Consider the following 16,643-nt stretch of genomic DNA (forward strand, 5'->3'; position numbering starts at 1 on the left):
TCCCCTTCTCCTCCTGCCCTCAATCTTTCCCAGCATCAGGGTCTTTTCAAATGAGTCAGCTCTTCGCATCAGGTGGCCAAAGTATTGGGGTTTCAGTTTCAACATCAGTCCTTCCAATGAACACCCAGGACTGATTTCCTTTAGGATGGACTGGTTGGATCTCCTTGCAGTCCAAGGGACTCTCAAGAATCTTCTCCAACACCACAGTTCAAAAACATCAATTCTTTGGCACTAGCTTTCTTTATAGTCCAACTCTCACGTCCATACATGACCACTGGAAAAACATGGGTACTCCACTACTTTTGATTAAACAGTATATAGATCACTGCAAAGCCATAAAAATGGTATGGTTGCTTCATTATTAGTATCCAGCATTAATCATTGATTCCCCTGGAATCTCAGGCAAAATCATGCCCAGGTTACCTCATGAGCAGTATCTATTTTAAAATGAATATTTTCAGTGGGTAATTATATACCAGATGTTCTGAAGAATCCTTGGGCACTGAGAAAGTATGAAGCTTAGCTCCTCGCACCATGCTGGAGCCCTAGTGGGTGCTGACTCTGAATCTCTTGTTGTAGCACACAGACTCTGTACTCATGGTGCGTGGGTTCAGGAGTTGCAGCGTATGGTCTTAGCTGCTCAATGGCATGTGGGATCTTAGTTCCCCAACCAGGGATCAAACCCTCATCCCCTGCATTGAAAAGCAGATTTTTAACCGCTGGACCACCAGGGAAGTCCTGACAAGTTTCTTGCTTTGGGGGTATTTTTTGTTTTGTTTTGTTTAAATCCAAGAAAGCATTGTCTAATTATTGAGCTTTGGAGTTGGCCTTGTTATAGAAAATCCTTCTTCATGGGTGAAGTCAGATTTTACTGGTATGGCTATTTTATGAGCAATTAAACTGATAACATATAAGGCAGGCTACAGTTGATAGTCAATAGATAGGTTTTTTAATGACAGGAATTATAAATATGAAGCTATCCCCTGACGGAGGTGGCACTGAATTATCACTATCCATTCAGGAAGCTTTTGACTGAAAAATTATAGGCACCAGAAATAACCACTTAGAAAACAAGATTTGAAGAACCCAAAATAGCCGAATTATTTGGAGATTAAGACACGGCTATTACTGAGATGATTATGAATTCCCAGAGACACAGCCTAACTTTTCTGATAAAAGTGCCTTTGTTAGTGGTATGCTGCTGTACAGTTTCAGACACATTTTTATGATACATTTTTATGCATGGCCATCAATTAGGAAAAGAGTCTAGACATCTTGTTTTCAAATTTGGAAGAACTGTTTTCTCATTGGATAACAGCTTCACATGCTGTCATGAAATATGTCAGGTTCCCACACAGACTGTAGTTGTCTGCATTCTTAGTAGGGAACCTTTCTCTTGCCCCATTAAGAAATTCATTCCCAGCAGATAGTATTTTGTGCTATAAGGCTAAATAAAATCACTGGTCACCTGCGGTATAAAGATGCAGCTTCATATTACCTCACTGAAGGAGAAGTCGTCTTTCTTTTTATGCCAAAGAAAAGAAGACATCCACAGGGATGCTGCACTTCTGCTTTGAGAGAAATAAAAGAATTCTCAGGATTGGACTGACTTGGTGGCTCAGTGGTAAAGAATCTGCCAGTCGAGCCAATCAACAGGTTTGATCCGTGGGTTGAGAAGATCCCCTGGAGGAGGAAATGGCAACCCTCTGAAGTATTCTTGCTTGGGAAATCCCATGGATAGAGGAGCCTGGCCGGCTACAGATCATGGGGTTGCAAAGAATCAGATACGATTTAGCAACTAAACACCAAAAGGATAGTAACAAAGGAAGAATAGCACAAAGGAGCATGTCCTGACGTACTGCTGCCAGCGAAAAGGATGGTGGTTCCTCTCCAGAGGCAGACAGAGATAAGATTGGGAAGGAAGACAGAAGAAATCACCCTCCCATGTGTAATTAGGAAACCCACTTCTCTGCAGCCTCTGTCTTTTTCCTGAGGGTTGTGTTTGGTCTGCCTCTTCTCACTGGGCAGGGAAATCAATTCCCCTGATGAACAAGGAAGAATAAAGTTCATGAGTAATTCTCGTATTTTATTCAGAAGAACATTTTCCAGTTAATTAATTAAGCAGCTATAGTTTTGAATTCCTGGTATGTGGTTAGTGCCATGTTAGAGGCAGAGGAGAGGAAGGAAAAAAATGAACATCTGCTGAGTGCCAGCACCTCTCACAGGAATGGGCACACTGAGAGCCAGTCTTTATTTGCACCTCTGCCAACTACCAGCATCAATGCCTGAGACTAGAAAGAGAGCTTGAAGTTCAGTTGTAGGGAGGGCAACAGTAACTCCCTCTTTAGATAAATGGAAACTTTACCTCATTGATTACAAGTGCTTTTGGAATTCAGAGGGAACTGTATGGCTGGATTCATCAAGAGTGTCCCTCAGTGATTCTTGTGCGTCTTGGTGCTCTCCTAGGCCTGGTGGGAAGGCCTCCTGCCCTCAACCCCACATTGTGTGCAGAACCTCCTATCACAAACACTGCTCAGGCCCCCTTCACTGCCACGCCCTGAACCAAAAGGCAGGCACTAATGGATGAGTAAGCAGATGTGGTCTATGCAGACAATGGCCTGTTGTTCAGCCGATGAAGGAATGAAGTGCTGATTCTTGCTACCACATGGGCGAATCTTGGAAACACGCTAAGTGAAATAAACCAGACACGAAAGGACAGATATTACATGGCTTCACTTTTGTGAAATAGCTAAAAAAGACAAATTCACAGAGACAGAAAGTGGATTTGAAGTTTCCAGGGGTGGAGGAGAGGAAGAATTATTGTTTAATGGGTACAGACCTTTTGTTCGGAGTGATGAAAACTTTGGGGAAACAGTGGTGATAGTTGTTTAGTTTTGTAAACAATGCCACTGAATTATGCACTTAAAATGGTTACAGTGGCGAATGTTTTGTTACATATATATATATTTCTTTTTCACTGTCCTCACCCCCAAAAAAAGCAGCTGCTGCCAAATGACATGAAGGTCTATGGATTGTCTTGTAGCCAGAGTCTTAGGCGGGTGTTATATAAGCCTGAGTTGGAGGAGGATTTGAGCTGCATAAGTTTTTAAGAGAAAAGGCAGATTCGCTCATCAAATCCTTCTTCTCTTCACATTCTAATTCAAGATTCGGTATATACTCATAAATTGACACAGTGTCCACAGTGGTTGCATGTGCTGGCTGAAAAAGAGTATGACTGGGGCTTCCCTAGTAGCTCGTGGTGAAGAGTTCACCTGCCAACACAGGAGGCATCGGTTTCATCCCTGGTCTGGGAAGACCCACATGCCATGGCACAGCTAAGCCCTTGCACCACAGCTATCGGGCCTGTGCTCTAGAGCCTGGAAGCTGCAGCTACTGCAGCCTGGTGCCCTAGAGCCTGTACAAATAAACAAACTTAAAAACAGTATGACTCATATTACTCTTAAATTTGTAGGTATATATGTATTATAGATCCAGATAATAAATGCATGAAACATAATAGTTTTTTCTGTATATTAGCAACTAATTAGATGGGTATTAAATATTCAAATTGCAAATATATTTATTTTAATAAAATATATAATATGATTCCATTAAGTTTTCAAAAAAACTAAAATAGATTTTTTAATTTTATTTAAATACTTTAAAAACATATCAAGGGCAATACCATCATAATGGTATTCACACAACTGGTAAAGGAAAAGATATACAGGCTAGAATTTGGAGAAAATGCCAGTGGCGTTTTTTTGTGCTTTGTACAATGCAAAGTTTTTCAAATTTGTTACTAACAGTTGTGGTCACAACTCTGTCAGAAACAACAGTGACATTCTTTGGAACAATTTGAAGGTTACTTATGATTTTTTATGGATATACCCAAAGAAAGAACATCTTGATGAAATGGTATCATATTTGACCTTGCAATCACTGTCAAACATATGGTGGGGATGCTGACTAAGAACAGGTAAAGTGATTTGATTTAATTTTGAGAAGGTATAAGATGAACCATAAAGAGACCAACACAAGTTTCTCAGGTCAAGAATAAACCAAGGTCTTTAGAGGAAAATAAAATCAATTTTAAATTGCACTGTCCACAAGTTACTCGGTATGAACTGTTGACTACTATGAATAGTGCTAGCCAAAGCTTATCCAAAAGTTGGCTATTTCACTTATTTTAAAAGTTTTTTTTTTTAAGAGAAAATTGTTTTCTAAATCAAAAGCAAATTTGAACAAAGGAATAAAAATACTCGCCTAATTAAGAAGGAGAATTTTCACAAATCATCTTAAAACTGATTTCTGTAGAAAATATTTTCTGTTTATTATAGATCAGGGTTATTATTACAAGAAAATCATTTCAATTAATCTCTTATTTGTTTTGTTGTTATTTCTAGAAAAGTTATGTAAATTCTCTGGGGTGAGGAAGGGGATAAGCATTGTCTGAAAAAGCTTCTCACTTAATTTTAACTTGGGGAACAGTGTTTATTCATTTGACATATAAACTACATGAAGTAAGCAGTTGTCTCCAGCAGGACATGTAGTGGAGAAACTTTGGAAGAAGCTGTCAGACTGGAAAGCAGGGAGAGAAGCACATAAAAATTAGAAACTAATGTGAAAGGTTGGGAAAGAGGAGAAGTGAGACTTCATGAGGTCAGGGTCTAGGAGAAAAGAGCCAGGAGGGAGGAGAGGAAGAGAGGTTCAGCAGACGGGGGAGAGATGAGCCGTGGCCACAGGCACTCAGAAGCCAATGGGGGAGTAGGCCCAGCTGCAGAAGGATCCGCGTGCACTGTGGAGGGAGGTGTAGGCTTTGGCCCAGAATCGCAGCAGCAGTCTTCTTCCTCTGTAACGCTTTTAAGACCTCTAGTATGTGTCGCCCAGGTGCACTCTAAAAGGGCTGTGCCAGGTTACTCTACCACTGGCAGTTCATGAGAGTTCAGGTTTTGCTGTGTTCATGCCAGTGTTATTAAGTTTTAAATGTCATTAAAAGTTTAATAATTTGATGGTCTGCCAACATTTCTAAAATGCGGCATGGCACTAAAATGAAAACCATCCCTGTTTGTAAAATATTCCTTGGAGAATCCCAGTGCTGTCTGCCTTTGATATATTGGGAAGAACCCTTGCCCCCAGCCATGACAAGTCCATGAGCCTCTCTCCATCCGTAATGTGAGTCATAATACAGGACCTTCTGAGTCCCAGAGCAGTTAAGAAGAATAAAGGAGATGAAAAAGTGAACATTTGTAATTGTAAGCTGCTGCTGCGTCGCTTCAGTCATGTCCGACTCTGTGCGACCCCATAGACGGCAGCCCGCCAGGCTCCCCCGTCCCTGGGATTCTCCAGGCAAGAACACTGGAGTGGGTTGCCATTTCCTTCTCCAATAATTGTAAGCTAGATAAATGTAAACTCTAAGATAGTTGGTCTATATGTTAACTCACACGGTAAGACATAACCTGAGTACCTACCTCATAAGATTGTGTGAGACTTAAATAAAGCTATATCACTTCTATTTAAAATCGAAATTTGAAGTAGGGGATGGACTGAATAACCAATCCTACTTCAAATTTCGATTTTAAAAACTGGGGTTAGAAGTGATATATCTGGGGTGTATGTATGGAAGTGTTATAACTGGGGTTAGAAGTAAAATATCTAAGAATAGCCAGGAAAATTCTCAAAAAAAAAAATGGGGGTTGCTGTTGTTGTTGTTGTGTCCCTCAGTCATGACCAACTCTTTGCGACCCCGTGCCCATGGACTAGAGCCCTGCCAGGCTTCTCTGTCCATGGCATTTCCCATGCAGGAATACCAGAGTGGGTTGCCATTTCCTTCTCCAGGGATCTTATTGACCCAAACCTGCATCTCCTGTATTGCAGCTGGATTCTTTTACCTTTGAACCACCAGAGAAGCCCCTTATAATTGGGAGAAGGAGTATTAATTAGGTAGGCCAAATATTAAGACATAGTACAAAGCTTTAGTAACTCACAATTCAATGTTGGTATATAAATAAATTGAGAAACCTCAAATGAACAAAAATATACCCAAATATGGATGGTGAATTTAACATACGATAAAAATAGAAAAATAATCTCCAAAATTATGTTTGTAACCAAATGAAAACAGTGCCAAAAACACCTAATATATAAAGCAACAAGAAGGTATATTCTCTTATTATTTAAAAGGAGTAATCGAGCAAAGTATCTGTCTCTATCTATACATGTCTGTGTATGCGTATGCTTGTATATAATGGGCTTCCCTGGTGGCGCAGATGGTAAAGAATCTGCCTGCAGAGCCAGAGACCTGGGTTTGATCCCTGGGTCAGGAAGATCCCCTGGAGAAGGAAATGGCAACCCACTCCAGTACTCTTGTCTGGACAATCCCATGGACAGAGGAGTCTGACAGGCTACACAGTCCATGGGGTCGGAAAGAGTCAGACACAAGTGAGCAACTAACACTGGACTGGACTGGATGCTTCTGTATACAGAGAATCATCTGGAGGGTGACCGTAGTTGTTGACGAGTTCAGTGATGAGAGGGAGGCATACTAGTTAATGTCAACATTTGCCATAGTTTGAAGTTTTAAACCAATTTCAAGTATTACCTATTTTAAAATATTTTAAATAAAATAGAAGCTCAGAGTAAAAGCCAGGCCAGTGGGAACTTTTACAAATAAAGGATCTTGATGATTTTTTAAGGTTTCACTCAGGTATTTTAGTGCACTGGTATCTAATGTATCAGGAGTTGTATAAACCTACCTTTTTTGCAATGCAATTCTTCGCCCAGTCCCAGGCAGAGAACTGACTTGTAGTGAAGAGTTTCTGGAGTGTGAAGGTAGCTTTCCTTGACTATCAAATGGGTCTAATTTAAGAAGCAGGATGGTCGAGTTGGCAGTCCTCTTAAATTCTTTCCCCATAGTACCAAGGTGAAATATCAAACTTTTGGCAGCCAAGTGAGTTCCATGAATTCATGTGTACCATTTCTTTACCGTCTAGAATTGAGATTCACTGCCCCATGCTTAGTTTTAAATTATCTTTCTGAAATTCTTGCTACATTTCTGCACTGGTTGAAATGAAGCCTTTTGAACACATGGGGAGTTGTTTAAATATCTTGCTTTGGGAAGTCACTGCTGAACGCATTATGGCAGAGTTTTGTTTCTTGCTGCTCTTTCCAAGTCTCTTCTTTTTGGTCCTTCCTCACTACCAACAGTCAGAGCCACTATGTCAGAGTTTATCTTCAAAAAAGTTAGAAACTAAGCATTTTTTCTCAGTTTATCGTGATCCACACAGTCAAAGGCTTTGTGTGGATCACAATAAACTGTGGAAAATTCTGAAAGAGATGGGAATACCAGACCACCTAACCTGCCTCTTGAGAAATCTGTATGCAGGTCAGGAAGCAACAGTTAGAACTGGACATGGAACAACAGACTGGTTCCAAATAGGAAAAGGAGTACGTCAAGGCTGTATATTGTCACCCTGCTTATTTAACTTCTATGCAGAGTACATCATGAGAAACGCTGGACTGGAAGAAACACAAGCTGGAATCAAGATTGCCGGGAGAAATATCAATCACCTCGGATATGCAGATGACACCACCCTTATGGCAGAAACTGAAGAGGAACTAAAAAGCCTCTTGATGAAAGTGAAAGAGGAGAGTGAAAAAATTGGCTTAAAGCTCAACATTCAGAAAACGAAGATCATGGCATCTGGTCCCATCACTTCATGGGAAATAGATGGGGAAACAGTAGAAACAGTGTCAGACTTTATTTTTGGGGGCTCCAAAATCACTGCAGATGGTGACCGCAGCCATAAAATTAAAAGGCGCTTACTCCTTGGAAGAAAATTTATGACCAACCTAGATAGTATATTCAAAAGCAGAGACATTACTTTGCCGACTAAGGTCTGTCTAGTCAAGGCTATGGTTTTTCCAGTGGTCATGTATGGATGTGCGAGTTGGACTGTGAAGAAGGCTGAGCGCCGAAGAATTGATGCATTTGAACTGTGGTGTTGGAGAAGACTCTTGAGGGTCCCTTGGACTGCAAGGAGATCCAACCAGTCCATTCTGAAGGAGATCAGCCCTGGGATTTCTTTGGAAGGACTGATGCTAAAGCTGAAGCTCCAGTACTCTGGCCACCTGATGCGAAGAGTTGACTCACTGGAAAAGACTCTGATGCTGAGAGGGATTGGGGGCAGGAGGAGAAGGGGATGACAGAGGATGAGATGGCTGGATGGCATCACGGACTCGATAGACGTGAGTCTGAGTGAACTCCTGGAGTTGGTGATGGACAGGGAGGCCTAGCGAGCTGCAATTCATGGGGTCACAAAGAGTCAGACATGACTGAGCGACTGAACTGAACTGAAAACTGAAGCAGTTTTTCTCTTTTTAAAAAACTTAACATTGGAGAAAACATAGTAAACATATATTACCAGTAATTGTATCAAATTGGGGATTTTGCTGATGAACTCAGCATCTCAGAAAATGGAGACAGCCATATCTTGTATATGATCACCTTGGAAAATACCACCTCCCCCCAGAATAATGCTTGTTACAACCAAATATAAATCAGAATGTAATGATGTAACTGCTGACCTTTACCAGCTGTGATTGTTAATAGTAGTCGGGTCTGTAATAACTGATGGAATGATAGTGGTTTATGGATGATAAGAGAATCACAGTAAGCCGTTGCTTGCTCTCAAGGTTGGCAACAGTACTCATTATCTACTGTGTCATATCTGTGATGTCTGTAACAATCCCAGAACTCAGTGTCTTAAAACAACAGTTATCATTTGATGTTGCATAATTACTCTGGGCCCGGAATTTGGGAGCAGTAGGGTTGAGCCTGCCTTTTGTGATTTCCCATGAGATTATAGTCAACTGTCAGCCAGGTGCTGACTGAAGTCAGATGGTTCCTTCTAAGGTGGCTCACTTATTACATGGCTGTCACGGTTAGTGCTGGCCATTGCCTGGAGATCTCAGTTCTCTGTGAAATTACATGTCCTCATTGCATGGCAACTGGCTTATTCCAGAGCTGGAAACCCAAGAGAGCATGGAGAAAATCACAGGGGGCTTCTGCACCCTACCTAAGGGTCATGCTGATAGCTTTACCGATCCTGATTCAGTGTGGGAGGAGCCATGCAAGGGCAGGAATACCAAGGGGCAAGAAGTACCAGGGACTGTCTTGGAAGCTGGCTGCACAGCCACCCATGCAGGATACAGTCTTTGGGAAAAGAGCAATTTGGACTCAGTTAAAAACAAAACAAACAACAACAAAAACACGACACCAAGTCAGAAACTTCTTCAGTGTTCATACTTTTGGAGATGAGATGATTAGGGCACATTACTTCCAATAGCTGGTGATATTAAAGGAGGGCATTTCTGTTGAGTAAAGCACCACAGCCAAGAATTGCTGAACAAGTTCCGTTTCCCCTCCACTAAATCTTAAGTGAACATTTTCATCACAGTGGATTTCTGTATGATGACTAATGAACTGTAGGGTAATCCAGCCATTGTTTTTAAAAATCCATTTTGACAAATAAAGCTGATATGCTGCTGAAAGAGTTAGGACCTGTGTGTGTCTCCTCCACAGAGAGGAGGTTTCTGTTCTCCACGTCCAGCCCAAACCCCAAACCACGTCATCGGCCTAGCCTTCAGTTTCTCTGTAGTAGGACCTTGGGTTGAGTCAACACAACTGGGATTTGGAATCTTGACTCCAGAAAGTCTGTGTTTTTTCAACCTCAGGCTCAGCCATTCTCTGATTTTAAAACTAGTAACATTTCAAGTTCTACATTCAAAGGCACATTTAGCAGTAAATGAGAGAATGTCCATAAGAGGCTTTGGCACAGTGACCTAACGAGAATCAGGGTGCAATTAATGAGGTGGTAATCAGGGTCATCCTAATCGTGCTGTCATTTTCACTGTCATACATCTGACCTTGACCTGTCCAGCTGTACTCCATGCTGACTTTGAGGTATGCTGAGTCTTCTAACCTGTTTTTTAAAAAGCAGAAGACAACTCGTTCTGACTTTTCTACCCTAGAGAAATGTTGTACATGTAAGTGAAAGAATGCATGAAAATTACTTAGAAAAAAGGAGAGAAGTGCTTTTAAAAGGCCATTAGAATGAGATCTAGAAGAGGCTCAATGGCTTCAGTTAACAAGCTCTTTTGTGAACCTCAGAGGCCTCATATTTATAGTTAAGAGTTTAAGGCTTTTTGTTGTTGTTTAGTCGCTCAGTCATGTCTAATTCTTTGTGACCCCATGGATTGCAGCACGCCAGGCTTCCCTGTCCTTCACTATCTCCTGGAGTTTGCTCAAACTCATGTCCATTGAGTCAGTGATGCCATACCACCATTTCATCCTCTGTCGCCCCCTTTTCTTTTTTAACGCTAGATGATCTTAAAGATCCCTTTCATCCATCATCATCTTAGTAATTTTGTATTTGATCTCACAGCCACCCTACGGAATAAGAGTTCTCTTTGGGCAGTTTACTTCCATGACTCAGCTTCCTCATGTAGAAAATGTGACTAGTAATAGTACCTTCTCATGGACTTGCTAGGGATTAAGTGAGTTAAAATATGTGAAAGCCCTTACAGCATTGCCTGGAATGCAGTCAGAACTCCATAAGTCTTAGCAATGGTGATGACAATGTTTATGATGATGATTTTCCCGATGAGGAAGCTGTGATTCATCAAAGGTCATCATTTTTTTTTCTGAGATCACACAGTAGGAGAGCTGAAGCTTGAATTTGGGTCTTCTACTAAACCACATTGCTTGTGCATATATCTTTCAGACCTTGTCTATTTTTTAAATATAGAGTTGATTCTCACAGCATCTAAACAGTGCTGCCAAGACTGTCTTAGAGAAAAAAGTGAGGAATGAGAAAGATGGGGTGGTATTTGCCCCTAGGATTTTGAGTCTGTGGGACATATGGCAACACTTCCTTCAAAACTAGGTCCCACCAGGGCGTCACCACCTAGGAGGGTGGAAGAGAATCCTACTTAATTCCCAGGAACTCTTTGAGCTGCCTCACTTCCGCTGACACTGCCTGTGAGATAATCACTCACTTTACCCTACCTCAGTTACATCTTCTCATTTCTCACTTATTTGGATAAGAGGCATGAATTCCATTGTTTATTGTACAGGCTGTTAAAGCAGTAAGTAATGGTTTGGTTTTAAAATAGATTCTTTGGGGACTTCCCTGGTGGTCCAGTGGTTAAGACTCAGTGCTTCCAATGCAGGGGCTGCAGGTTCGATCCCTGGTCAGGGAACTAAGATTCCACATGCCGCACAGCGCAAAGATTACGGTAGAGTCTTTGTTCTCCAGTCTTTTCCACTAAGTGTTGTTCGCTTTGGGTGAATGCTCGAAAAGCAAGATCTCATTGTCTTCTATGCAGTACTGCATTAGGAATACACCACACTCCCAGCCAATGCCAGCCTCATCTTGAAGTGAAGTGAAGTGAAGTGAAGTGAAGTCGCTCGGTCGTCTTTGCGACGCCTTGGACTATAGCCCACCAGGCTTCTCCGTCCATGGGGTTCTTCAGGCAAGAATACTGGAGTGGGTTGCCATTTCCTCCTCCAGGGGATCTTTCCAACCCAGGAATCGAACCCATGTCTCCCGCATTGCAGGCAGATGCTTTACCCTCTGAGCCCCCAGGGGAGCATCATCTTAGCCATGTTAAAAAGACAGGGGAAACTAGAAGCAATTTGACTAGTTTTATTATTATTCCTGTTTTGTTTTCAAATATAACCAAGGCGTTATTTCTCAAAGGCTGTGTCTTTCAAAACAAAATGTCCTTGAGTAGCTCTCCAATTTTAAACAATGCTGTCTTTGCTCAAAATATTTTTGAAATTACTCTCTGGTAATTATCTTCAGAGCTTGCAACACATTCTTTTGAAAAGACTCAGTGGTGATGAATCAAGTTACTTCACAAACACACCATATAGTTGTAGACATAAATATAAAAAGAAAAATTATGGAATGGATTGTTTTGTGGCCCAGTTCAGTAGCTGAAGCTAAGTTGATGCAGAAAATTAAAAAATTGTTAAAAAAATTTTAAATATCAACTGGTACTAATAGGTTATTACCATTTCTGGACATCATTGCCATATTTCCATTGTATCCACATCATTAAGAGTATTTATCTTCACATACTCCCGTTTACCTAGTGGAAAGTTAAATAAAATGTTCTATAATAACTTTTTTAACAAAATAATGTTCAGTTATTATATTGTTCAACTTTATATTTTATATTATTTTTAAATGTTATAAAAATGTATGATTTTATTGCCCTATAAAACACACAGGCTTATTAACCTGGTTTTCTTGGCCTGTTTATGAGAATGTTTTATCAAAATGGATATTTTAAATGTTATAAAGATATAATACTGTGCTAAATTAGACTATAAATGATTAATTTGGAAAACAAATACATTTTTTTTTCTAGAATGTCTTTATGTGTTATAATAGGCGACTATTAGGAAGTAAGATTCCTTCCAATGTACACCTATGCTATCTTTGGGCACACAGGCCTCTCCTGCAGATGAATAATTGAGTCACCATTTGTCTCAATTTAAATGTTGGTTTGTGTGTGTGTACTTTTCTTTTGTATTTGTTGTTGTTCTTCCGCTAAGTTGTGTCTAACTATTTACTGTACCCTATGGACTGCAGCATGCCCCACTCCCTTGTCCTTCAGTATCTCCCAGAGTTTGCTCAAATTCATGTCCATTGACTCGGTGATGCTGTCTAACCATCTCATCCTCTGTCACCCCCTTCCCCTCCTGCCCTCAATCTTTCCCAGCATCAGAGTCTTTTCTGGTGAAGTGGCTCTTTGCATCAGATGGCCAAAGTATTGGAGCTTCAGCATCAATCCTTCAATGAATATTCAGGGTTGATTTCCTTTAGGATTGACTGGTTTGATCTCCTTGCTGTCCAAGAGACTCTCAAGAGTCTTCTCCAGCACCACAATTTGAAAGCATCAATTCTTTGGTGCTCAGCCTTCCTTATGGTCCAACTCTCACATCTATATGTGACTACTGGAAAACCATACACATTTTGTATTTGTTCAGAAGACTTCTACCATACACATTTTGTATTTGTTCAGAAGACTTCTCTGTAGAAGTCTGTATGACTAAATTGATATGGACTACTGTAGGGTATATTGAGTTAGCTGCTCAGTTGTGTCTGACCCTTTGCAACACCATGGACTGTAGCCCGCCAGGGTCCTCAGTCCATGGAATTATCCAAGCAAGAATACTGAAGTAGGTTGCCATTCCCTTCTCAGAGTATCTTCCCAACCCCAGGATCAAACCCAGGTCTACTTCACTGCAGGCAGATTCGTTACCACCTGAGCCACCAGGGAATTTGTAATGTAAGAGTAGAGAGAAAAGTACAAAGTCAAAAAAATGGGGCTAAATTCTTGAAGTAGATTTCAGTAGGAGAAAAGAAATTAGATTTTTGGCTGCTAACAGTTGGCTCAAGGGGTGTTGATTTACTGAAGCTGTCATGTGGCGAAAAGAGCAGGAGTCAAGAGGCTTGGGCTTAAACTCTTTGGCTGTGCCACTAATCTCCCTGAAGGATCTCAGACAAACCACTTGACCTCTGTGAGCTTCTGTTCCCTCATCTGTATGAGCATTTTGATGACATAGTTGCTAAAACCTCTTCCAGCTCTCACATTCCATCATTCTAGTTCCGAATGAACTGACTCAGATCTTGTCCCTCTGTGTTAACTGCACGCAGACTTCTTAAACATCCACAGATGTTTAACTTCCAGGCTCTGTATTAGTCAGCTCAGACTGCCGTTACAGAATACCATAGATGGAGGGGCTTAAATAACAGATGTCTCTCTTCTGACAGTTCTGGAGTCCAAGATCCAAGTGCTGGCCAGCTTGGCCCCTGGTGAAAGCTCTCTTTCTGGCTTGCATGTAGCTACTCGCTGGTTATAACCTCACATGGTCTTTCCCACTCCCCTTCTCTTATAAAACCACCCATCCTAGGGGTTAGGACCCCACCCTTATGACCTCATTTAACCTTAATTACTTCCTAAAAGTTCTGCCTCCAAAACCAGTCACATTGGGCAATAGGGCTTCAACATAGGATTTCTGAGAGGGAAACACAATTTAATCCATAGCAGTTCCTCTGGATATTTCACTCTAGAACCTCTCTTCATTTCAAGTGGTCTGAACTCACTATCCTCCTTTTTAGGTTATAAAGAAAATAATGTTAAATTTCACAAGCTTCCAAAATTAGAGAAATAATAAATGTACCCTCAACAAATGTGTAAAAGAAATAGAAGTGGAAATGACTTCTTGATGAACCTTTCCCCCAGTATTTTATTATGGAAACTGTAGCATAAAACACACAGGCTTATAGAAAAGTTGATAGGATTTTATGGTGAGCACCCATATACCCACCACCTGTATCCACAATTAATATTTTTACTCTTCTTATTTTCTTACAGATCTGTCCACTCTCCATTCATCAACCACCTCTTTTTTGTTTGAAGCTTTTCAAACTAAGTTCCAAACACCAGTACCTAAGCATTCATCTTATTTACTAATGTTTAATGTTTTTTCTTCTAGATCATCATTTTAAATCATGCTATGTTTTGTATATGTTAAATTGAAAGAGTTATGTTGTGAGAAAAGGGGCATTGCACCATTAGTAGAGGCTAGTTATAACATATACTTTGTGAAAGCATCATTATTTAAATCACTAAAAAGAGTAGAGAAATAAGAGAATGAAAAATGTCACAATTCTTTTTTAAAAAGCAAATTTGGCAGAATATTAGAAAAAAACAAGTTATAGGCATTTGAGTACTTTTATATACCTATATGGACTTCAAAATAATTTGCTTTCTACTTTTGCTTTGATTTGTAAATGTGAGGGTTGGGAAATGGAAAAAGATGTTTCTCTTCTGTACTCTTATCCAATGAAATTCTTTCTCAACCAAGAGAGAGAATATTAAGTGTCTCCTAACATGTGGTTGTCACCTTGTAAAGATGGATAAATGAGGAAGTGAATGAGTGAAGATAGATGAATGACTAGCATTAGCGTCAGAAAGTCCTTTCTAGAGACTCTTTAACTGGTGGCTGTGAGATAATGATTATCTTCTGATGGATCATACACTTCCTTCTCTAAAGTGTGGGAGTAGAGGATTCCAGGCAGATTTGTAAAGGGCTTGTTCATTCATATGTGCCTGTGTGCTCAATAGTTTCAGTGATGTCTGACTCTTTGCGACCCTGGTTGGACTATAGCCCACCAGGTTCCTCTGTCCATCAGATTTTTCAGGCAAGAATACTGGAGTGGGTTGCCATGCCCTCCTCCAGGGATCTTCCCAACCCAGGGATCAAACCTGCATCTCCTGTGGCTCCTGCATTGCAAGCAGATTCTTTACCCACTGAGACACCTAAGGAAGCCCTGCTCATTCATAGGCATCCATAATTGGCTTAGTTTGGGGTTTTGTTTTTGTTTTTTTGCTTTTATTTATAGTAATAATATAACACAACTATAGAATACAGCTATATGTTTTATGTATATATTTGTAGTTATATATCCATGGGCCTCGTTTGCTAGTCCCTGCATTACTTGTAGATTTCTCAGAGCAGTTGCAATTTAAAGTCTGTCTGAATCTGCTGGAGCCTTAGTTGCTGTTAGTGGTTCATATCTCAGCTCTTTGTTCACCACTCAGAGCTCACCACTGTCTTAATGAGTCATCCCAGTATTTAGCAGCATCCAGGGCAATTCTTCTCCAAAGTCACTTGAAGTGAACTCCCAAGGCCTGGAAGGAATTGTTTGTACAGGAGACAGCTGGTAGAGGACTTTTTTGGAATTGCCACACTTTTTGGGGTGTGATATGCTATTCCAGGCAGACACTCTTGGAGTGGGGGTTTGGGGGAGGGAAACCAACATATTCTCAGTGTGGAGAATTGTTTACTTTTGATGTTTGGACAAGAGCTGGCACAGCTAGAGAGGGTCTGCCTTTTTAAGCACTGTTGTTGCCATCTGCAAGGATAAGAAGTCTCCTGAAGACTCCCATCCTACTGCCGATGGAAATGGGTAGTAGAAACATCGGTGAGATTTGGCCGTTTTATTCAGAGCAAATCAGAGTGACACACAGGAACCCAAATCAGCAGTGGGTCTCCCATGGTGTGGTATAGATGGATACGAAGGAAGCCATCATCACAGAAGCCCAGCCGGGAAGCCAAAGAACAAGGGTCAAGGATTGCAGCAATTGGTCCGCAGTTGAGGACCTCAGACAAAAAGCAGATTAGGGATATATGACTGGATGACAAGGACTCTGTCCTCTTGGGAGGTGGGGCACAGGAAGCTGTGGCTGGGGTGAAGTGCAAGAACTAAGGAGCTAAGAAAGAACTAAGGAGCTAGCTAAGAAGAAGGGGAGACAGGCAGGAGTCAGTAGGTGTGGGAATGCCCATGGGCAGAAATGGCAGCTGAGAAGATCCCAGTGGGATGGTGGAACAGAGCGGGTGGCCCAGCAGCTGCCAGGGGCTGCCCAGAGTTCATGGGGCAGAGACTGAGCAGAGAAAGTCACCTACTCACAGATGATTCCCTTGTCATCCTGCAAGACGGAAGCATCATGAAGCGCGGCCTCCTCTGGGCAGGCAGGTGGTGACATCATCCTTAAAAGGCTGA

At 41.1% G+C, this 16,643-nt stretch overlaps 1 protein-coding gene across 3 annotated transcripts in view; it reads left to right on the forward strand.

Moving 5' to 3' along the window:
* Positions 1-16,643, forward strand: part of SUPT3H (SPT3 homolog, SAGA and STAGA complex component) — a 399,531-nt gene that overhangs the window by 337,517 nt on the left and 45,371 nt on the right. Inside the window, exon 12 of one of the 3 annotated variants that reach the window (XM_040249539.1) lies at positions 13,848-13,940. The exons of the other annotated variants lie outside the window; for them this stretch is intronic. Coding sequence (XP_040105473.1) covers positions 13,848-13,919 — 72 coding nt within the window. The 3' untranslated portion in view covers positions 13,920-13,940. Of the gene's footprint in view, positions 1-13,847; positions 13,941-16,643 lie in introns of those variants that run through there. 3 annotated transcript variants of the gene reach the window in all.

Source organism: Oryx dammah, unplaced genomic scaffold, assembly GCF_014754425.2.
Source record: "Oryx dammah isolate SB20612 unplaced genomic scaffold, SCBI_Odam_1.1 HiC_scaffold_11, whole genome shotgun sequence".
In the NCBI taxonomy this organism is placed as follows: Eukaryota; Metazoa; Chordata; class Mammalia; order Artiodactyla; family Bovidae; genus Oryx; species Oryx dammah.